Source organism: Bos indicus x Bos taurus, chromosome 16 (assembly GCF_003369695.1).
Source record: "Bos indicus x Bos taurus breed Angus x Brahman F1 hybrid chromosome 16, Bos_hybrid_MaternalHap_v2.0, whole genome shotgun sequence".
Lineage (NCBI taxonomy): Eukaryota > Metazoa > Chordata > Mammalia > Artiodactyla > Bovidae > Bos > Bos indicus x Bos taurus.
In genome coordinates, this window is record NC_040091.1 from 71118561 (window position 1) to 71143141 (window position 24581).

At 42.8% G+C, this 24581-nt stretch overlaps 1 protein-coding gene across 1 annotated transcript; it reads left to right on the plus strand.

Annotated features, from left to right (window-relative positions):
• Nucleotides 1–13754: 13754 nt before the first annotated feature.
• On the plus strand, nt 13755–20766 carry SLC30A1 (solute carrier family 30 member 1). The gene is made up of 2 exons (XM_027565668.1): nt 13755–14434; nt 16008–20766. The coding sequence occupies exons 1-2, from the start codon at nt 13819–13821 to the stop codon at nt 16910–16912; spliced, it is 1521 nt and encodes a 506-aa protein (XP_027421469.1). The 5' UTR covers nt 13755–13818; the 3' UTR covers nt 16913–20766.
• Nucleotides 20767–24581: the final 3815 nt, after the last annotated feature.

The window sequence follows — 24581 nt, forward strand, 5'->3', positions numbered from 1 at the left end:
GGCCAGGTTTAGGCCATGCAGTGCAGGCTTTATCCCAAAGTATCAGGTTTAGTCCCTGCCCTTAAAAAGTGTCCAAGCTGGGGGGCTACAGTCTTAACTCACGCATTTAGGGTGCTAAAATGGTATTAGTGCTTTAGTGGATTAAGGAAGTAGTCAGATATTCAGAAAGCTTTTACTAAAGGGTGCATGGCCAGAGATCGCTTTCAAGAGAGGGCAGATTTGGGAGAAGCAAAGCAAACAAACAAATAGAAATAAATGGGGGGTGGGGTAGAAAGCAAACTATGAAAATTTAAACTAGTATTTAAAGACTTCAATATAGGTCATTTCAGTCACATAGAAAGATACAGAATCCCTGTGTACTCAGCACTTATCATTTCATGGCCAATCTTGCTTCCTTTATACCCCGACCCACTTTCCCCACATCATGGATTGTGGGGAAACCCAGACATCGTAGCATTCTATCGGTAAATATTTCAGCATTTTTACTAGCATTTTGATGTAAGCAGGATCAACTTACGCAGGTCAGAGCGTGTTTCAGAAAACAAACCCCAAACTGAAAATCTTGGCACAATAAAAAGATCCCCCAAGCCTCAGCTAATGACACATTTATTCCCAGTTCTACTTGGTTCAACAATATCCTAACACATCAGAAGAATCCTTAATTCTTTTTTCTTTTTGGAGGAGGTTGAAATAAAATGTATATGTCCAGAAATGCATGCTTTTTGCTATAATGCTGGGACCTTACTGGAATGTTGGAAGCATATGAACAAACACTTGTCCCTGTACATCTGCTTCAATGTAAGTCTATTTCTTTAGTCTATTTTCAACATAGCTCAGAGTGGTATTTCAGGAAGACATGCTTTTCTTAAACCAGAGTCCAACAAAAATGGTCAGAGGAATCTGAGGATGGTTGGACAGTCTGGGACCAGAAGGTAACAGCACAGCTGGGGAGGGGAGAGGATGGGGAGGGCAGTGGGGGCAGAGAGGACAAGGAGACTCTTAGGGCTTTGCCTGGATGTGAAACTGAGTGGGAGGCCAAGAATGAAAGTGGAGCATGTTAGTTAATCTTGGAACGAGGATGAGTCATACAGAAAATGAGATACTTTCCCACTGATGCTTTGAATAATACCCTTTGACTGGGAAAAGAAACCAAATGAATGTTACTTTTTTTTTGCCACAGTATTTCCCCAACCAAGGATAGAACCCAGGCCCCCTGTAGTGGAAGGGCACAGTCTTAACCACGGACTGTCAGGGAAGTCCGTAAATGTTGCTCTTGATATGGTAGATATGGGCGACGGCCTACAGGGTCTATAGTTGAAGACTGACCATGCTTCCAAGCTCTTCCTCTCTTCCTGGGTGACCTGGAACAAGCTATCTAACGTCTCAGGGTCTCAGACGACTCCTTTTCAACAAAACGGAAGTGGGGCGAGATCATCTCTGCATCCCTGGAGACCCATAATATTCAACAGTTCTGTTACTTGATATGTATTGTAAAAGGACAGATAGATATGAATTCGGGGTGACTTTTGGATGGGGGCTCCTAGCAGTAAGAAGTAGCAGGAGGAACTGAGACAAGCAAACCCATGTACAAAGTATCATACAGGCAATAGAATAATGGCACTGACCTACAAGCCATTGTAGGTATGTATCCGTTTACTATGTATGTAGGACGTATGTATCCTTTCCTTTACTAAGCAGTTTACATACATTATCTCACTTAGTTCTCGAAACAACCCTGTGAGGTAGGTTCTAATATTATCATACTATCGTGAGGAAACTGAGGTATAGAAAGGGGTAGGTAATCTACCCAAGAAACACTGCCAATAAATCAGAAAGCCAGACTCGACCCAGGATCTATTTTGACTCTTAAAACCTAGCCATACTACATTCTCTCTTATTATCCTGCAGCTGCTAAGTTGCTTCAGTCGTGTCCGACCCTGTGAGACCCTGTAGATGGCAGCCCACCAGGCTCCCCCGTCCCTGGGATTCTCCAGGCAAGAACACTGGAGTGGGTTGCCATTTCCTTCTCCAATGCATGAAAGTGAAAAGGGAAAGTGAAGTCGCTTGGTCGTGTTGGACTCTTAGCGACCCATGGACTGCAGCCCACCAGGCTCCTCTGTCCATGGGATTTTTCCAGGCAAGAGTAATGGACTTATTATGTTAAGGTACATAAAATAACCATTAAAGTCATGTATTTTACCTTTCAATCAAAATCTAGAAATCTCCGTTAAATATATGACACAGGAGCCTGTTTGAAGGGGGTCCCACTGGCTAAATCACACTGGGACAAATTAAGCACCAGAATTAAGTAGAGTGATGAATTATAAACCACTGGAAAAATAGGATTCAGGAATGCTCTTACTGATGATAGACAGATAAGTACATACATACATAAGAGAATACTGAGAGTTGCCTGGTAGACACAGAGAGACTACTGGAGTTGGAAAGTTGTTTGGTAATCATCAAAACAAAGATGGGGTCAGGGCTTCCCCGGTGGCTCAGTGGTAAAGAGTCCACCTGCCAATGCAGGAGACATGGGTCTGATACCTGGTCTAGTAAGATCCGACATGGCACAGAGCAACTAAGTCCATGCACCACAGCTATTGAGCCTCTGCTCTAGAGCCTGGGAGTGGCAACTACTGAAGCCTGCTCACCCTACAGCCCGTGCTCTCCAGCAAGAGAAGCCCAAGAACCACAACTAGAGAGGGGCTCCCGCTCGCCACAAATAGAGAAAAGCCCGCACTCAGCAATGAAGACTTAGCACAGCCCCTAAATAATCAATTAATTAACTAATTAAAATGGGATCAGGCAGAAACTGTCGATAGATGCTAAATGTAAGGGGGGAGCATGTAAATGAGCAAGATATTCGCATGGTTTTAAAGTATCTCTCCAGAGACTTCTTATTAGTTCAAGGGAGAAAAAGATTATATACGGTAAACAATTTGATCAACAATTTGATGGGTGAGAAAAATTTACATTACCAATAAAGGGCAGATGGACAGCGTCTGCCTTCAGCTGTAATACCCTTAGAAAGACAGAATATCCATTTTTCAATATTCTAGCCAAGAATGCATAAACAAAAACAAAAATATGTGAATGTTCTATTTTCTTTAAAAAGGGCAAGGGGAACTGTATTATTTTAAAAATGCCGACATCATAAAAGACAAAGGCTGTGGAAATGTTCCAGATTAGAGGTTAAAGGGGTAAGACAACTAAATGCACGTTTGACCCAAAACTTGATGCTGTGCAGGAGCGGGTGGTGATGATAATACTTCAAAAGACATTAGTAGATCAACTGACAAAATTGGAATGTGGATGATGTTCATGTATAAAGTTGGTAAAAATGCCCTGTGGTTATGTTGAGAAAATTCCTATTTTCAGGAGATGTACATTGAATTTAGTGCTGATGTGTGGGAGCCTGATGTGTGGGACTTAGCCTCAGATGGTTCAAAACAGAGAGAAAGTTCAAACACTAAAACAAATGGGATAATACGTTAATAATAGTTGCATCTAGGTAAAGGATATGTGTGTGTATGTGGGGGGGTGTCCTTGAAAGTTTTTCTAAGTTTGAAATATGTCCAAATAAGGAGAATTTTTTAAAAGTCAGTCTGGCATCACATTAGTAATTAGTGGTCAATCTCTTAAATTCTCGAACTGTGTGTGTGTGGGTGCAGGGAAAAAAGGAATGATCCACACTGAGCCATGAGAACAATTGTCATCAGATGGAAAAAGCTTAAGGCAGAGCTGGCTCCCTGCTGTTTAGGGGTTCACCAACCAATCCAAGGAGTTATGTGGGTCACACAGAAAACAGGCTCATGTGTGAACAAATAATGGAATAATTCCACTGTGAGGAATACCAGAAAAACCAACATCTCCGTATGTGTAAGGGAAGGTTTTCAGGCATGGGACTATTAGCCCACTTATTTCAACACGAATGTCCCCAGTAGAAGAATTAGTCTGTTTAAGCTCATCTTCCTTTTGCTTTTCTGGAAAATATGTGCGTGCGTGCTAAGTCACCCCAGTTGCGTCTGACTCTTTGTGACCCCACGGACTGTAGCCCACCAGACTCCTCTGTCCATGGAATTCTCCAGGCAAGAATACTGGAGTGGATTGCCATGCCCTCCTCCAGGGGATCTTCCCAACCCAGGGAAAGAACCTGCATCTCCTGTAATTCCTGCATTGCAGGTGGATTCTGTACATGCTGAGCCACCAGGGAAGCCCCTCCTGGAAATATATTGGAACTTAAATTATATCTGCAAAGGATCTTTTTCACAAATAAGGGAGAATATTCACAGTTTCCAGGAATTAGGATATTGGGCAAATCCTTTGGGAGCCACCCATTACAGGTCCTTTCCATGTACCAGGCATTGTCCTAAGCATCTTATATGCATTAACCCATCTATTTCACAACAACCCAATGATACAGGATATTATTTTGGTCCATATTGGGGAAAGGAGGCACAGAGCCATTAGGTAACTTGCAATCATTTCTTAGGATAATTTGGTTTGAGCAGCAGGCTTGGAGAAGAGGAATGAGAGATAAACAAGTTAAGATCACATGCAAGATGCCTTAAATACCTAGATAAAATAGTGTGCCTTTATTTGTGGGTAATGGGCAGTCAGTGAGGGTTTTGAACAAGAGTGTCATGTGAGCATTGATATATGGGACTATTGATCAGAAAGCACTGTGTTAAACAGACTAGAGGAAGGCAGGAATGGGATGCCTATTAGAAGTGCTCACATAATTGCTCCGAGAGACGCGTCGGCTGGGACTGAAAGCCTGGCCACAGAAACAGAGAGGAATACTTAATAGCCCATCCTTCTTTTCATCCCAGCATGGGGAGCCAGGCGGTCTTTTCCATTAGACTCAGCTCGTCCATCTTCCTCCTGGTTCCATACCAGGAGGCAGTTGAGAGATAAAACAGTCTCCATTTGCCCCAATTTAGCAGACACTGGTTTTTCCATTAAAGGATGGCTCTCAAATCTGAAGACACCTGAGCAATGCCTAGAAATGCAATCCCAGTAGTCTCGATTATGCTCACTCTTAGACAACGGCACTTTGGGGACTGAAAGATGTCTCTCTTGAGTTTAAGAGAGGGTCAACTCTGACCTTACGATGGAAAACCTTGAAGCTCAATGCAAAGCATAAATAAAGTCAATAACAAGGGCTCATGGGAGCAGTCTGTGGCTACAGCTACCACGAGGCTAGATCTTGGCTGTCTTCTTCTAGAATCAGCAGACAGGCTAGAGGGAAGCATTTCTAGCCTCACTTCCCACCTACCCTTTTTGGTGTCTATTGCCATTTCCAGTGCTGCCTAAATATTAAACACCCCTTTTTCATTTTAAATCTCTTTGGCTCCTAATGAGGATTTGATCAGTAATTGATAGAAAAGCCTTTTCACTTTGGATAATGAAAGGTTTGAGTGCAAGAGACCCCCAGTCATACTCTGACTCATCAGCCCAACCCATTATTCAGACTTCAGGAGCCATTAATGTTAGTCAGAATTTTTTTTTTCTGACACAGTGAAGGCAAAACCGGAAATGCATATTCACACCTGGAACTTGATTAATTTTAAGGTGTGCTTACCTACAAGAAAAAGACATTTGATTTCATTTAAAAATTCTAATATAAGTGATATCATTTATTACAAAATAAAATTTGAATATGACAGATTAATATAAAATAAAAAGTAAAATCAAAACATTTTAACATCTGAGGATTTTTTTTTTTTTTTTTGCATGGGACCAGATTAACTCCACAGAATAGCCTCCTCCTAAGGTTAAAAATAAAAAGCTTCTGAGGAGAAGGCAATGGCAACCTACTCCAGTACTCTTGCCTGGAGAATCCCATGGATGGAGGAGCCTGGTAGGCTGCAGTCCATGGGGTCGCACAGAGTCAGACACGACTGAAGTGACTTAGCAGCAGCAGCAGCAGCAGCATGCAGTTACAAGCATAATGTAGATGGATCCTAAACTACATATCACCTGTAATTCATAAATGAGATTATCCTTACATAAATAAATGATCCTCTTAAGTGTAGAATTACTGGACTTTTAGATATGCAGATGACACCACCCTTATGGCAGAAAGTGAAGAGGAACTCAAAAGCCTCTTGATGAAAGTGAAAGAGGAGAGTGAAAAAGTTGGCTTAAAGCTCAACATTCAGAAAACAAAGATCATGGCATCTGGTCCCATCACTTCATGGGAAATAGATGGGGAGACAGTGGAAACAGTGTCAGACTTTATTTTTGGGGGCTCCAAAATCACTGCAGATAGTGATTGCAGCCATGAAATTAAAAGACGCTTACTCCTTGGAAGGAAAGTTATGACCAACCTAGACAGCATATTCAAAAGCAGAGACATTACTTTGCCAACAAAGGTCCGTCTAGTCAAGGCTATGGTTTTTCCAGTGGTCATGTATGGATATGAGAGTTGGACTGTGAAGAAAGCTGAGCGCCGAAGAATTGATGCTTTTGAACTGTGGTGTTGGAGAAGACTCTTGAGAGTCCCTTGGACTGCAAGGAGATCCAACCAGTCCATTCTAAAGGAGATCAGTCCTGGGTGTTCATTGGAAGGACTGATGTTGAGGCTGAAGCACACAGGGATCCCCTGTGCCACAAGTAAGACTTGCTGTAGCAAAAAAAAAAAAAAAGCTTCTAGTATCTCTTGGTCCTCAGAGTGTGATCTGGGAAACACTAACATTGGCATCCCCCAGGAGCTTATTGGAAATGCAGAATGTCAGGCTCCACCACAGACCTCACTGAATCAGTATCTGCTTTTAACAAGGCACCACAGGCAAGGGGTCACTATTTTCACTAATGTTAGTCCTTCGGAAGGCATCCAAACTATTGAAGAAATTGAAAGGAAGAGGTACATAAAAACAGTAGGCAAAACAATGAGGAATTCACTCTACAAAGTCTTGTGTGATCAGAACCCAATTGTGGAACACGCCACTAGAGAATCAGATTGGGGAGTGACCTGTTAAAGAGATGTCACTCAGATGTAGGCCACCTCCCCTTAGTCCTTATAGTAATTACAAATTAATAAGAAAACCATGGAACCAGAGACCTTTAAAACTTTAACGAATGATAGAATTTGTAGTAATCAGTGCGTGTGAAGTCTGGAGCCTCAAACTGAGTTTGTTTTTCCCAATTTGGGGTATGAAGTTAAAAACAAACCCAGTGCTGGTGCGATTAGGGCCTCTCAAGCAGAGGGACCTTGAGCAAATGTCTTCATTTCTTGGAGTCTCATCCCATACTCTGTAGAATCTGTCCTGCAAACCTTATAGGGTCATCATGCACCTTAAATAAGGGATGTGGACGTGTTTTGAAAACTATGAGACCCTAGAATGTCACCATGGCGGGTTTCAAGGGTGGGTCCTAGTTTTACTCAATTAACTGCATCTTGTGTGGGATAATATCACAGCAAAACTGTGGTAGCCTGCTTGAAGTAAAGAAAACAATGAGCTAACTAATAAGACTGTGTCACAGTGGTTTCTACACTGTCTAGAAGAAGAGGATTCTCTGACTCTCAAGTTCCAGTGTAGACAGGAAAACAAGGATATTCAGTAAGGATCTGTTCAACGAATGCCCGAATTACTAAACTTGAGAAAGGTAATTTACCAACATTCACTCATTCATTCATTTATTCAACAAACACTTTTGAGTCCCAGGTTGGCTGGGGATAGATACAACGGTGAACAGAAAAGCACACACTGCCTGCCCTTGCCCACATGGAGCTTGTGTGTGAGCGTGCTAAGTCACTTCAGTCGTGTCCAATTCTTTGGACCCTATAGACTATAGCCTGCCAGGCTCCTCTGTCCATGGGATTCTCCAGGCAAGAATACCAGAGTGGGTTGCTATGCCCTCCTCCAGGGGCTCTGCCCAACCCAGGGATCAAACCCGTCTCTTCTGTCTCCTTAATTGGCAAGCAGTTTCTTTATCACCAGAGCCACCCAATTTATTTATTTATTCTTGGCTGTGCTGCATGGCATTGTGGGATCTTAGTTCCCTGACCAGGGATGGAACCAACGACCCCTGCATTGGAAGTGCAGGGTCTGAACTACTAGGCCACCATGGAGCTGACAGCCTAATCAAATACTCAAATGGATAAATGTAAATGGCATCCTTGCTCTGTGCCACAAAAATCAGGACCAGGAGCCAAGCGAACTTGTACTAGAGTGATATGATCTGGTCAGAGAGGTCACAAAAAGTTTCCCTGAGGAAGTGGCTCTTCAGCTGAGAGCTGAGTAAGAACTAAGGTGGGGAAGAAGGGAGGAAAGAGTGTCCCAGGCAGAGGGAATAGGGTATGCACAGGTGTTCTGGCAAAAGGAGGCATGGTGGTCAGGAGGACCAGGCCTGTTAGCTTCGGGGTGGTGGGATGAGGCTGGGGAGGCCAGCCCATGGCCAGCCCTGTGCACTCGAGCTTGGCTCATCCCCTCTGGGCGCTGGGGAGCCACAGAGGGATTGCAGCTGTGATGGTGCTGGTGATGGTGCTGGTAGAGGTGGTGGGGAAGGATGTGTATTTTGTCATGCTCAGATCTGGGTTTTGAAATTATCACTCTGGCAGCAAAATGGAGCATGACTCAGGGACAGGAGGGCCGGGTGTATGTGGAGACACAAGGAGGAGACTCTCACAGCTCAGGAGACAGAGCTGAAACTGTCTCTTCCACAGAAGATCCAACTCCTCTGGCCCAGTTCTGTCCTCCATATACAACCTTGCTTCTGAGAGGTCCTTCCCACAAGAGGGAGGCGGGCTCTGGGCAATGGATTCCCGGCTCCGAGACTAAGTAAATGAAGTAGGGATTCTGGTCAGGAACTCAGTCCGTTTTGAGTCTATGTGAATCAGTTCCCCTCAGGTGAAATGACAAAGTGTGGTTTCTGAATCTGCAGGTTAAAATTTTCAGTCCTGGATTCATCGTGACCCCAAGCACAGGTAGCCTAAAAGGCTCTCATTCCCATCCCTCATGAGAATATGAGGTAGGCAGTATCGTCTTCTGTGGTCACATCTTAGGGCTTCCTTTGGTGACTCAGATGGTAAAGAACCTGCCAACAATGCAGGAGATGCAGATTCCATCCCTGGGTTGGGAAGATCCCCTGGAGAAGGAAATGCTAACCTACTCCAGTATTCTTGCCTGGAGAATCCCCATGGACAGAGGAGCTTGGTGGGCTACAGTCCATGGGGTCGCAAAGAGTCAGACACAGCTGAGCAACTAACACACACACACACATAACTCCAGTTAAATGGCCATCCCTTAGAACCCCTCACTAAAAAGATATGGAAGTGAGGCCTACAGAGTTTTAATAACTTGTCCAAAATATGTCATTTTTAAGGATCAGTTCCCTGAACTTTCTAAAAGTCATCAGGTATATAAAACTCTCAACATACTCTGCTGGTCAACATCATCTTTATAGACAAGTAACGGAGAGAGTCATAAAAATATGCTTTTAAATTAAATTTTTTTTTTAGACTTCTGTACTTTGTACTTTAATTACAATCTCCCACCCCTAGAGTTAGAAGGGCTAAAGAAAGAATGGGCATTCAGCCTAAACCTTAAAACTGACTAACTACGCCTTCCACAATTTCTAGTATTATGTAACACTGCACCCAAGAAATTCACAAATGCTTTTCATGAGCCGTTCTATATAGGTGTCAGGGTCTTTATTTCTAGATTTAATTTCCAGGCATGACAAGATCTTAGATCCAGTTTTCAGTCTCTAAGAAAAATGAGTTTTCCTTTGCTATTCACTCTCACCTGCCATTCTTTAGCTTAATCAACACATACAAAAAGCTCCGTGACTGTCTGGGGCCTCTCACTGGACATTCTACTCCCTACCCCGTTCCTGTTTCCCGTTTGCTTCCCAGTAGAGTTTCCAGCTCTGACCCTTTCTTTCATATGGTTTCCCTTATACCTCTGAGCCCTTTTGTGATGTTTCTGGGCTTTATTACTGCATTGTTACTTGTTTATTCTTTTTTTTTACTGCCTGTTCCCTCCGGGAGCAACTACAAATTCAAGCCTTCATGTTGTTGGTAGAGGTTTTATATTTTTAGTAATTAGTCAATATATTCCAAAACAAGACAAACATATCTGACTTCCCCCATCATTTTTGCCCTAAGATTGAACATTAGAATTGATTGGCCACCAACCAAAGTCAAATGCAATCTGCTTTTCACATGGTTTTATTCATCTATCTGTCCTTAACACAGCTTCAAACACTCATGATTTTTGAAAACCAATATTCAGAGGTGTGTCTGTGTTTAACAGTTTTTGTTTGTTTTTTATAAGAATCCTTTTAAACCTACACTTTGGGTTGATAAGGTTTAGGCTAGCTCATTGAGCTAAGAAGATCCAATTTGGAGAAGCTTGGCTTGATAAAGCAGGGAGGTGTCTTAGAGGGCTCTGAAATTGTAAAGTTTGTGTTCAACATTTGACTTTCACTCAAATTGGCAATCTCTTTCCAAAATGAGCATTATTTTCTCATCTTTAAAGTATGCTGAGTTTAGTCAGTTTGAACACCAAGCAAATTGTCAGGAGAGTTCTCAAGAATTAGGAAGAAAAAGCCAAGCCATCTTACTCAACCTGGGGCCACAACCTCCAGGAGTGCTGGTGAATAATGGTATAGCTTCCCTTCATTTTAACCCACTTCTGGCTGTGTTAATGCTATGCCAAGACACTCGGCTAAAAAAGGACAAGTTTGAGTCAAGCTACCAAAGTATTTTGACTACACTATGCTAGGGGGGATAAAAGGTTTATTTGACTGAAATGTTTTGCTGATAGGTAAATATTACTCTTTCTGGAATGCATGATTATAACTTTTCCAATCTGGAAAATGCATCTCTGACACCCCTCCCTGCTTCTAGGTTATGAGCGCATAAAGCACATTGTCTGGGAAGTGGCTTACAAGAGGGGGAAAAATGTGGCACCACGCAGGTTCTCATAAGTGACTACTGAGTTGACTTGAACCTAGAGCCCCTTTTACCTGGGTCTGAACGTCTCCCAATTCAGTCTGCTTAGTTATTGAAAGGATTGCTACTGTTTGCTGAGCATCCTCGCCTTCTGCATCGTCTTATTGATTTCTTTTTGGACATTAAATACTTACACTTGGAGGAATATTTTTTCTTTTTGCTTTTTCCCACACAGCGCATGGCTTTTAAGATCTCAGTTCCCCTAACCAGGGGCTGAGCCACGGCCACAGCAGTAAAGCATTGAATCCTAACCACTAGACTACCAAGGAACTCCCTGAAGGAATCTATCTTTTAAGTAAAGGGACCCAGCAGCTCCCAATAGGAGGCAAAATGGTCTTCCAACTGCTTCCTGGCCATTTCCGTGGGATATCTTGACCCACACGTGGCTCCTCAATGTCTATATAGGGGGACCTGGTTTGAAGGAGGTTTGAGGCTGTATTCATATACATGAATGCACAAACATCCATTGTCTACACCAAGAGAGAGAAGATTATGGAAGTCCCCAATCCCATCTCCTCACTCCCACCATCCAGACTTCACTGAAAATTCAGCACATTAAAAAACAGGCTCAGTATTTTCTCGTTAAGAGCAGCTCCTTGCACACCCTTTTCAACTTCTCCCCCTGTTTTAAGCAATATTTTCCTTGTCGGGTTAAAAACTATCTTTTTAAAATTCTCCTTATCAGCTTTCAATCAAGTCCTGTCAATTCTTTCTTAATAAATGTCTCGGGAAGTTTCCTCCATTCTTCTGCATTCCAGAAGAACAGAAATAGATGAGGATCTGGCTCTCTAGTCTGGCTGGGGAGATGAGAAATACACCATATACAAGTGAAAAAACTTTTCTAGAAATAATATTTTTTTTAATGCAAAAATACATGGCCCCAAACAAGCCTTATATACAGACCCTGAGGCACTGGCTAGCACTGTCTTTGTCTCCCAGCAATCCAGAGCAGTTGGAGGTCCTTCTCGCTGTTGAGGGGCTGTGGTGAGGCCTTCCGGAGTCCACTTCAGGCCACTCTGACTCTAGCCACCCCTCCACTTACGAAGCAGGAAGCCTTCACTTTCAAATTAGCTAGTCTCCATTCAGAGCACAGCAAGGTATGTATCCAATCTGAAGCAGTGTTGGCACAATTTATCAGGAGTATTTCACCGTAATTTAAAATTTTATATGTTTCACCTCCACCTGGACAGAAGCTCATACTTCTGTATTCTCACTGCCCCTCCCGTTCCCCATAGCAACCAACACTGGGTTCTGCTGTTTGTAGTGTATAAATACAATGTTTAAGTCTTAGAGCCTTAGAATTTTAAAGTCAGGGGGAATCTTAAGATCTCTTGTTCAGTCCTTTACTCTCCATAGACGAAGAAACAGGTCTAGAGAGACCGGCTGACTTGCCCAAAGTCACCCAGCTGGCTAGTGGCAAAGCAAGAACCAGAACCCAGGTTTCTTCTGCTTTAAGTCTGCACCCTAAATGATCCTTAGATAATCAGTGACAGAAATATCTGACTTCACACAAGGTATCCGGGCGATGGTGGCGATAGGGGGTGATTTGCTTTATTGAAACATTTACAAAGATTCCATTCATCGCCTCGCAGGACCGTCCTGGATGAACTCCTCAACTCGGTGTTGAGCAGAGTCACAAGTTACGTGCTGCACTTGTTTATGAGTCTGTCGGCCCTAATCGCGGTTCTTCTGACAGAAGCGCGCCCCCGCGCCTCCCGCCGCCCCTCACACTGGGGCTCCCCCTCCCTGCCCCTCCCAGGCTGCCGACTGTCACACGGCGGCCGAGCGGCCCGCCCCACGTGGACCCGGCTGGGAGGATCAAAGTCTGTTTGCTGCCTGGCCCCCGACAGGTGTGAGGGGGGCTGCTAGGACCCGCAGCGCCCGGGCAAGAGGCCCGCCACGCCGAGGGGACCCCGCCTGCCTCGCCCTGCCCCTCCCCCTCCTGCTGCACGCGGCCCGCGCCCCCTACCCTCCCCCACGACGCCCGTCGCTGCACCCGGCCGCGGCCCCCGGCCCACGCCCGGCTCCTGAAGGGAAAGGCCCCGCCCCCATCTGTTGAAGCCGCGATACCGCCTCCTCCCCGCCCCTCTGAGCCTCTGCCCAATAGCGAGCGCGGGTGGGCGGGACGCGGCGGCTGTCGTGAGGGGGTCCTGGCCAATGGGAAGACGTGCCGGGCCTGGTGGGCGGGGCGGCGAGGCCTTGTCACGCTCGGGTCCGTGTGAAAACGGGGGTTCCGAGTGCAAAGCAAAGTTTTTTTGTAAACCGTCTGCAAAGGCGGGGGGGCGGCGGGTGGCGAAGAAGGCGCCCGACACCGGGCCGAGTGCAGCAGCCGTGGCCGCCGCCTCTTTAGCTCTTCAGGCGTCGCCTCCTCGGTCCGGGCCACACCGGAGGAAGACCGCCGGAGGGGAAGACCTGCGCGGAGAACCCGCAGATGCTTGGAGCCTCCTCAGCGCTGAGCTGCCGGTCGCCCGCCCCCGCCGCCCGCCTGCTCGCTCCTGCTCCGGCTCTCTGTCGGCGGGCTTCGGGAGCCCCAGCTCCCTGCCGCCTCCGCCGCCGCCCCGCTGTGGGGGTGTGGGGGCTGCTGGGGCTGAGCCGGGCCTCGGCGCCGGCTCCGAGGACGGACGCCTAAGAAGGAGCTGCGCGCCGCCGGCCGGCCGGGGACGCCCGCAGGCGCGTGGGCTCGGCGGCTAGACCCCGGGCTCGCCCGCCCCTGTCCGGTCACCGAGGCCCCGCGGCAGACTCCCGAGCCCCGCGCCGCTCGCCCTCCCTCCCTCCGTCGCCGGCTCCTCGGCGCCTCGCCGCCGCCTCAGGAGTGTCCGGGCCGCGCTCGCGCGGGCTTCTCAGCCGCAGCCATGGGGTGCTGGGGTCGAAACCGGGGCCGGCTGCTCTGCATGCTGTTACTGACCTTCATGTTCATGGTCTTGGAGGTGGTGGTGAGCCGGGTGACCACGTCCCTGGCGATGCTCTCCGACTCCTTCCACATGCTGTCGGACGTGCTGGCGCTGGTGGTGGCGCTGGTGGCCGAGCGCTTCGCCCGGCGGACCCACGCCACCCAGAAGAACACCTTCGGTTGGATCCGGGCCGAGGTGATGGGGGCTCTGGTGAACGCCATCTTCCTGACCGGCCTCTGCTTCGCCATCCTGCTGGAGGCCATCGAGCGCTTCATCGAGCCGCACGAGATGCAGCAGCCACTGGTGGTCTTCGGGGTCGGCGTGGCGGGGCTGGTGGTCAACGTGCTGGGGCTCTGTCTCTTTCACCACCACAGCGGCTTCGGCGACGACTCCAGCCACAGCCACTCGCACGGGGGGCACAGCCACGGCCTCCCCAAGGGGGCCCGCAGCAAGAGCAGCCGCGCCGGGGGTAGCGACAACGCCGTGACCCCGGGCGAGCAGGGTCCCGACCAGGAGGAGACCAACATCCTGGTGGCCAACAGCAGCAACTCCAACGGGCTGAAATTGGACCAGACAGGTGAGGAGAGAAAAGCCGCCGCCGCAGGTGGTTGGCCCTGGGGAGCCCAGACCCCGGGATGGCCCCGGGCGGGGTGGCCCGCACGCCCCCTGGCGCCCGAGCGGACCGCGCCGCGCCGCCTCGGGGCCGCTCCTTCCCGGGCCGGCTCCCGCACCCGCACCTGCGGGGAAGCCGCCGAAACAGACGACCCTAGCCCCGCGCTGTCAGCCGGTGTCAGGAGCCGGGGAAGTGCGTCCTCCGCCCCCCGTTTGGGGGTGTAGATGGCACTGTGGTGGTGAGAGCGGGCAAAAGGTCAGGAGGTGACCCTCAGCCCGCTGCGGTCCACAGCTGCACTTGGCAGTCTTACGGGCTGTCGTTCCAAGAGACTGTCTGATTTTGGCGTTTGCAGGATCAGCAGTGCTTCCTAATTAAATTTCTTCGCCCTCTTGGAAAACCGGAGAGAATCTCCAGTTGGTCCTTAGTTGTTGGATGTTTGGAAGCTTGCTCTGCCCAAGTAGTACTTTTGCCCTTCAAACAAGTTTCTTAATGTATTCAGAGCGATCTTAGTGATTGACTTTCCTGAACTCAAAATCTTGGTTAAAGGTTTCTGTTATGAACAGCAATGCATGTGTCGGTGAATTTTCTAAAGTCTAAACCCAATCCTGAAAATCCTAGACTTAGGACCTGTCTGGGCATGTTTTTTGTTTTTTTGCGGGGGGCATGTTTTAACATTTCACTTAGGATTTGTCGTTTTTGTACTAAGGTAAAAGTGATGATAATTTATTCATCTTATATTTTTAATGTGTAGTTTTCATTCTAAACATTAAGTGCTCTTGGAAGGAAATTGGGGAAATAGGTGTTGAAAGAGGAGATGGGAAAAGGAATCATCCTAATGCCCTACTAACCCATCTCAGTGATATTTTTAATAGGTTGGTGTATTTCCTCCCACTGTTTTCCATTTATATGGAAATATCAATTTCTGTTTACCTATTTGTGTGAAACCACACATGCATGGCACTACATAGACAATTTTCCTCTTTCTAGGATTCAGGATATCATGTTAATGAAATTGACGTTGTATATTGAAAATGTTTAATAAACAATTGAATTTCCTCTCACTATACTCTGCAAGGAGTTATTCCAAAGAATATTAAGCTGTTCTGGTGTGTATAATTCCTTTAAAGGAGCTAGTAGGGTAGATAGTGATCATTTAGTTCCAACTTTTCCTGAAGTCTCCGTGTGATTGTTGATAGGCTTATATGGTTGATTTGTCAGTTTCTAAACCCCTTCCATCAAGGGACTCTTATCATTTATAAGTGACAAAAGTCTAAAAGTTAACCTTAACACTTGAATGATGCAAAGTGACTAGAGCTCTGTGTCAGGTCAGCCATGTGTATTAAGAGTTATCCATAGTTGCGTATGATTTGGGGTGATGGCATTCAGTTTTGTTGTTTTTGATATATGCCAAGTATAGAATGTTCCCAGGGTATGTTTTATGAAAAATTTTCACCTCCATCTCTTAAATGGAATTAGGCAAGAATGTTTATATAAACACTTTAGATGTGTTTGATACAGAGTTTTTATTTCTTTGTAGATCCAGAAAAGTCCAGAAATGATGCAATGGAAGTACAAGTGAATGGGAATCTTATCAGAGAACCTGAAGAGGTGGAATTGGAAGAGGATGAAGATAAGACTGGACAACTTAACATGCGTGGAGTTTTTCTGCATGTCTTTGGAGATGCTTTGGGTTCAGTGATTGTGGTAGTAAATGCCTTAGTCTTTTACTTTAATTGGAAAGGTTGTCCTGAAGGGGAGATTTGTGTGAACCCCTGTATACCTGACCCCTGCAAAGCATTTGTAGAATTAGTTAATAGTACTCAGGCAACAGTTCAAGAGGCTGGTCCTTGCTGGGTACTGTATTTAGATCCAACTCTTTGTGTTGTAATGGTTTGTATACTTCTTTACACAACTTATCCATTGCTTAAGGAGTCTGCTCTTATTCTTCTCCAAACTGTTCCTAAACAAATTGATATCAAAAATTTGATAAAAGAACTTCGAAATGTTGAAGGAGTTGAGGAAGTTCATGAATTACATGTTTGGCAACTTGCTGGAAGCAGAATCATTGCCACTGCTCACATAAAATGTGAAGACCCGGCATCATACATGCAGGTGGCTAAGATCATTAAAGACGTTTTCCATAATCACGGAATTCACGCTACCACCATTCAGCCTGAATTTGCTAGTGTAGGCTCTAAGTCAAGTGTAGTCCCGTGTGAACTTGCCTGCAGAACTCAGTGTGCTTTGAAGCAATGCTGTGGGACACGGCCACAAGCCCAGTCTGGAAAGGATGCAGAAAAGGCCCCGTCAGTTAGCATTTCCTGTTTAGAACTTAGTGACAATCTAGAGAAGCAGCCCAAGAGGACTAAAGTTGAAAACATCCCTGCTGTTGTGATAGAGATTAAAAAAATGCCAAACAAACAACCCGAATCATCTTTGTGAGTCTTGAAAAAGATGTGATGTTTGACTTTTGCTTTAAACTGCAAGAGGAAAAAAGACTCTATTGAAATTCTATGTTTGCCAAGTAGTGTAATTGAAGTCCTTGTCTGGTCACACAGTTTAATTCTATTTTTGTAAGAACATAATGGGACTGCTTAACAGAGTTCTATATTACAACTTTGTGACTATTAGTGCAGAGTACAGCTATGCTGTAACAGTTTTGGAAAGCCAGTTTTAACACTATGTTACATTTTTGTTTAAGTATAAACCTTATATAACATAATGCTATTTGATTTCCAGTTTTTCAATGGTAAAAAACTAATTAGGGGGATAAATAAATTTAAATTGTTACTGGAATTTCTCTGCTTTTCTTTTCCCCCAGTGTTATATTTTGTTTGTTAGAATTATAATTGCTAGAACTCTAAAAATCAACAGGTCTGTTTCCTTTGACGTTTTATGTAATATTTACTTGCCCTTTGAGATCATTACATAGCATAATGGCAGCATATTTTAAGAATGACTCATGAATATTATTAGGAAAAGTTCTTTTTTTTCTTCACATGGGGTTTTATGATACTGAAGATCAGTTACTACTCTGTATCCTATGTTGCTGAGTATTATTCTAATAAATAGATAATTAAATTGAACTAGTATACCTATAATAGGGCAAATGGACAGTAAGAGCAGGGAAGGAAGTTTTACCAAATTTAAGTATTTAGATTCTTGTAAGTTAATAATCAGACTACATATCTAAATTATTCTGAGAATTTTAACTTTTTTTTAAAAAAAAAAACAAAGGTAGTCTAAAAGATGAATATGTTCACCAGCATTACTTCCTTTGAAAGATTGGCATTAGAAACAGAGTTGAAAGTTTACTCATAAAATATACAATAAATATTTTTAGGACTGTTTAATAATTACATGTTAAATGAAAGCTTATTAATCTAATCTTTTAAATTGTGAGTTTTAAAAATAACTTCAGAGTCATTTCACAGTGACCAATTATGAATGGATTCAAACAGCTTTTTGAGCCCAACCAGCAATGCTTGTGCTTTGCCAAGAGCCATTGACTTGAGAGAAAAATCTGAAGGTTAATGCAGTTTGGATATTAAACTGTCAAAAAGCAAAATTTGTTAAGACAAAATTAATAATTGAGATTCTATATGTCATTCTGTCTTGACATTGCTCAGACCTTCCAATAGTGGCTTATTTTGCAAGATGTCGTAATATCTATACAGGAAACTGTTATTGGCTATTTCATTGTTTGTATGGATTTCAAATCCATACACAAATATTATTTAAGGGTATTTAAGTTATATTTTTCTGATAGAGGGATTATGCTTTGTGAAGAAACTAGATTTTTGTCCTCAAAAGGATGAATATTAATATCAGTTATCATGTATAGCTCTATTTTTCTAGAAACGAGGTATCCTGACTACTTTAGTACCTTTTATAGCTGACTACTTTGGGGATGGCTACCTTTTGGGATTTGAAATAATTCATTGTTTAGTGGGTCTTAAGATGAAAACGTTGGCATTTGACAGTTAACTTTTTAAAGGGATGATCTTTTATGGTAGACGATGTGATTTTTTCCTAGTATAAGCCTGTTGCTGGCAATGGGCCTGTTTAAGAACACCCGATTTTTCCATTGAGAATGAGGTAATTTTAGGAACACAGTTTGTAAGTTCATATTTACTATAATGGGCCAAAACCATAACCTGCCAATTTGCAATACATCTTTATCATTTAATACTCTTCTGATATTGTATATTTCAATTCCTAAACTGGTAGTTACTTGGAATTTTGCAAACATTTTTTTAAAACATGAAATTGGAATTTCATATGAGTGAACAAGAGAAAGCTTCAAATTATATCATGTACATTCCTGATTTACCATTTTTTGAAGATCTCAAAACAATTTATGTTATAGAAATATTTCAGTAGTGATATAAAAGGATAACTGGTAATATATATTACATTCAATGAGGTTTTCTTTACAATGCTCTATTGGGTCTATTAAAGGTTGCATAAGGCATACGACATCAACTGAAAGAATTTTTTTTTTAATGGTGTATAAGCATGGGACAAGGGCTACTTTTTTTTTCAAAGTGCTTTGAAAGTAACAGCCTTTAGATTTTAGTTATTTCACTTCATAATTTTAAGTAGCTCATAAGTAACAAAGTGGTACCATAGGATTCTCTTTTTCAAAGGATTTCTGCCATAATAGCAAAATCAGTGGGCACTGACCCACCTTTTCAGTTTTAGCAGAGAATTATTTATTTCTTTACAATGCACTTTCTAACCCATTTTTAGCTATATTAGCATTATCTTTTTAAAATGCTTTTATATTTAAATATTGTGGGATTTAAGTGTCTTTTCCAAAATAGTTTATTCTTTCCTGGAAGAAAATGAGGGAAATTCCATTAATTATTAGGAGACTTAAACCCAATATTTAAATGCTGTTTTATAACACTGCATCAGTTTTAGGAGGTGCATCTCTCCTGCTGGCTCTTTTATATTTGAGCAAGATCAGTGTATTTAGAATATGTGTTTAGAAATGTGTCTATCGTCTCAATTTAGTAAGATGGAGGTGCTGCATGTGCCTGAATTAAAACCAACCCAGACAGTTTTTTCCAACCTAAATTCCGCCTTAGTGATGAGAGAGATTTAATTCTCCATTGTCACCTTTTAGTTATATGATTGTTTAATAAAATTTTTTTTTCCAGAGAGCATCTGCCCTGTATAAAGTATGAACTAAAACCTAAAGGAAAAGTAAAAAACTCAGAAACTTTGCTGTGTGTATTTTAACATTTTAGAAAGTAGTATGTTTGGGTAACTAAGGTATGTAATTTGACCAGGAAGAATTTGCATCAAGAGCACCTTGGAAAATCACAAGTAGATGACTATTAATGTTTGTACCTTGTTAACATCCTCAGTTAATTTTGAATTTTTGAAAGTTCTGAAGGAAAAGGCCTATGGAACCTAATGTGAAGTATTTAGTAGGCTAACTGGTATTGAGTTGTAGATTTTTACTGTTTATAAACAAATATCATTTGATGTAATGTCATTTACCTGCTGTCTTAGGATGTTCACACATACACAAATATGGAGAAGAATCCTACAATATAGAACTATTTATTTTAATAGAGTTTCAGTTAAGTCATAAAACAGTGTTAAAACTTGGGAAGGTGGAGGGTTTGTTGTTTTTTAAATTGAAACTGTCATACAGTGTTTGACCATCTGAAACGGGAATTATAATAGCACTATTTTGATGTAACTCTACCGCTATCATGTGGCAATGCTATTTAGTTTTACTAACAAGTTCTGAAATACTTAGCAGTCATTTTCACTGGCACAGGAGCCTTTTGTATGTCATTCAATTAAGACTTTTAAACCAAAAACTTTATGGTTCAGTGTCTTTGGCAAAAAGATACTGAAGGGAATGTAACATACGATTAATATGTGGTTATATATAAAAAGACACAAGTTGCCATGTTATGGTTCTGCCTTGAAACAGCACAATGAAGCGTATCAGTGTATCTGTGATTCTTTATGAAACCTCTGTGTTGTGTTGTTTTGTGTCTGCCACAGGGTGTCCTCTGGGCCAGGTGTGGCACAGTTAAATGCAATTATCATCTCATGAAATGCAGATGCAGATAAAACGTCTTTAGTGCTGCAACATTTTACCTAACTTTTTGTATGTTTCTGACTGTGCGTTGTTTTCCAAAGCTGTTCCTACCTCACCATGAGGCTTTATGGATTGTTATGTATTATAAATGTTCTTTATGAGACAGACTACTGTGTTTCTTCTCATTTATTAAGAGTTAAGTAGAAAAATAAACTAATTTTAATATCTACTTCATTGTTTTGTGCATATGGCCTCACTCAGCAGTTGTGGCGCACAGGCTTACTCGCTCTGGAAAATGGGGGATCTTCCCAGACCAGGGATTGAACCAGTATCATACTATCTACGATTTCAGGCAACCACTGGGGGACTTGCAATGTGTCCTTCATGGATAAGAGGAGACTAAAAGTGTGTGTGTGTGAGAGTCACTCAGTTATGTCAGACTCTTTGCGGCCCTGTGGACTGCAGCCCGCCAGGCTCCTCTGTCCCTGGAATTCTCCAGGCAAGAATACTGGAGTGGGTTAGCATTTTCTCCAGGGGATCTTCCTGACCCAAGATCGAACCTGGGTCTCCCACCTTGCAGGCGGATTCTTTACCGTCTGAGCCCCCAGGGAAGCCCAAGAGGAGACTACTGGACTATGTTTTCTAGTAATTCTTTTCCAAACAATTAATTGTAAGATCCAGTGTTGAATTACAGCACCAGAGGAGACTACTACAATTGATTCCACATTTCTTTCATGCTTGAGAACGTTTCTGCGATCAGTGCATCAATACAATCAGTGGTATCTTAACCACTCCTTTTGGCCCACTGTGTCTCTTATTAGCATGTATCTTACAATTAATCATTCAGAAAAGAATTACCTGGTCTTTCCAGAAGTACTGCCAACATTTCCTAAAACCTTATGTACTATGCATTGCACATCTGGATGAGAGCTGTTGCTTTTGAATTAGATGAAAATATGCTTAAGAAAGTCAATGACAATGTTGCTTTTAAAGAAATCCCATAGACATTTCTGAGCCTTCAGAATTGACCATTTTTGCCCTCCTCACTATAGCCTATATAGCCTTTTCTCTTTTAAATCAAGTAACGTAGCACTTTGTTGCATTTGCTTATTTACAAACCTATTTCCTTTTTAAAGATTATAAATTCTATGAGGTCAGAGCTATCTTCTTTATATCCTCAGAGTCTAGCACACTGTAAGCATTCAAAGGTGTTTGAAAGAATATTGAGGAATGGCAGGTGTGGAAGAGGACATAGCAATAACACTATTAATAGCTAAAATATACTGAGCAGTTATTACCTACCAGCCACACACATTTTCATTTAATCCTTACAAACTGTTAGCAACATTCCATTATTCCCATTTGGCAGACCAACGGATATTAAGTACCTTACCCAGAGGCATCCAGATAGCGATAGAGCCAGAACTGGACAGGAGATCTAGAGCACATCAAGTAACACGCTTTCCCATTACTTTGAACTGTCAACAACCTATTTCATATGTAAATTCAGAATGAAGATTTTTATGCAACAAGCAGCAATAGATAGGCCAAAAAAAAAAAAAATATATACGTTTTACAGTATTTGATATTTACAAAAAACATCAGCATAGTCACCAGACAAAAAATCAGAACTTATGGTTGTGTCATTCAAATTACACGGGGCAGAGGGATAACAATATTTCTTAGAATTTAGTGTCTCTTGGTTTCAGTCTAGCCTTGGAGACAGTGCCCATCATTACAGAGTAGTCAGCTAGGCCACTGTTAGTACAAGTGTTGTTTAAGGCAGGAACTGCTCCACTTGAAGCACAAACACCTATGGCCTACATATCTTTTTATGCTGAAAACTGGGTATTTGGAGAACTGGAGACCAGAGGTGATTGAACTAAATGTGAATGAGGAGATGCAGGTAGATGATTTGCTTTTCGACAGAGATGCTATTAGCATTTGGGTGAGAAAATGTATCATCGTACAGAAATGTCTCATGTGCTGAATTTAGTAACCCCAACCTCCCACACAAGTGTTTGCAGCTCCTCCACTTCCCCCGGCTCAACATCAACACACCCCAACTTTCTCAAATGTCTCCGAGGGAGGCAGCCTGGCCCTGGACCACCGTGAAGGACTGACCCAGTGGGACTCCTCCAGTCTCTCCCACATGATCCAAATGCTATCTCTATTTCCCTCCTTTTACACAGACCCAGTATCAGAGATTCTTTGCGTTTTGTTTGAACTTCAGTCCCGTCCTAAAGTCCAAGAACCAAGCTTCCATTCCTACAGAGTCAAATAGACAACCTGAAGATTTGATTTCTGAGACTTACAGCCATTGAAAAGACCAGGTAGACAGGAGCTCCTCTGAGAGGTTAAGATTGTTCTGCTTAAGGAAGCAGTGCAGATGTGGCCAACTGAATTGGTCATGGAAACCGTATCTTTTTTTGGAGTATAAGAATCAAATTTCTGGCATTGTAAAAGGGGTTCAAAACCAGTGCCCTTAAAGTATGGATTCGAATATTCAAATAGAAATTGTAAGGACTGACCCTAATTTTTCTTCTAATTGTGAAAATGTCAAGGACAATTCTAGACAAAATTTATCTGCACTTTATTTTTTGGAAGTATAGACTTACAGTATTATGTTACTTTGAGGCATATAACATAGTTTTTCAGTATTTTTGAGGATTATGTTCCATTATAGGAGGAGGAATTGGCACCCACTCCAGTATTCTTGCACGGAAAATTCCATGGGCAGAGGAGCCTGGTGGGCTATAGTCCAAAGGGTCTCAAAGAGTCGGACAGGACTGAGCGTGAGCACAGATAGGTTATAACAGATAATGAGTATAATTCCCTGTGTTACACAGTATGTCCTTGTTGCTTATCTATTTTATTTATAGTAGTTTGAATCCATACCCCTAATTTGTCCCTCCTTCTTTCCTTTTCCTTTTAGTTACCATAAATTTATTTTTTTTTTATATCTGTGAGTCTATTTCTGTTTTGTAAATAAGTTCATTTGTATCGTATTTGAGATTTCACATATAAGTGATATCATATAGTATTTGTCTTTCTCTGTCTCATTTTGCTAAACTGAATATTGTTTAAGTCCATCCACATGGCTGCAAAAGGCAGAATTTCATTATTTTCTATGGCTGAGTAACATTCTGTTGTTATATGTAGACAGGGTTATATATATATTGTTGAATATATATCTCACATATTCTTAATGCAATCATCTGTTGATGGGCACTTGAGTTGCTTCCATATCTTGGCTATTGTAAATAGTGCTGTTATGAACATTGCTACTGCTGCTGCTGCTGCTGCTGCTAAGTCGCTTCCGTCGTGTCCAACTCTGTGCGACCCCATAGACAGCAGCCCACCAGGCTCCTGCATCCCTGGGATTCTCCAGGCAGGAACACTGGAGTGGGTTGCCATTTCCTTCTCCAATGCATGAGAGTGAAAAGGGAAAGTGAAGTCACTGAGTCGTGTCCAACTCCTAGCGACCCCACGGACTGCAGTCTACCAGGCTCCTCTGTCCATGGGATTCTCCAGGCAAAACTACTGGAGTGGGGTGCTATTATGAACGTTGGGGTTCACATATAACTGTTTCAAATTAGTGTTTTTGTTTTTTCAGTATATATACCCAGGAGTGGAATTGCTAGATCATATGGTAGTTCTATTTTTAGTCCTTTAAGGAACCTCCATACTTTTTTCCATAATGAGGACACCAATTAACAATTTACATTTCCCTTAACAGTTTATGAGGGTTCCCTTTTTTCTACATTCTCTCTAACATTTGTTTTTTGTAGACTTTGATTTAAACAGCCTCAGAATAGCCATTCTAAGCAGTGTGAGCTGGGAGGTGTGAGACTTTAATTTAAACCAATTCACCCTTAGAACCTCCAGAAAGAGTGCAGCCTACTGATGCCTGCATTTATGTCATAAAACCCATTTACTTATGACCTCTAGACATGGAAAGTATGTTTGTCTTGTTTTAAGCCACTTAGTTTGTGGTAGCTTGTTATAGCAGCAATAAGAAACTAATATACATTTATTAGCACA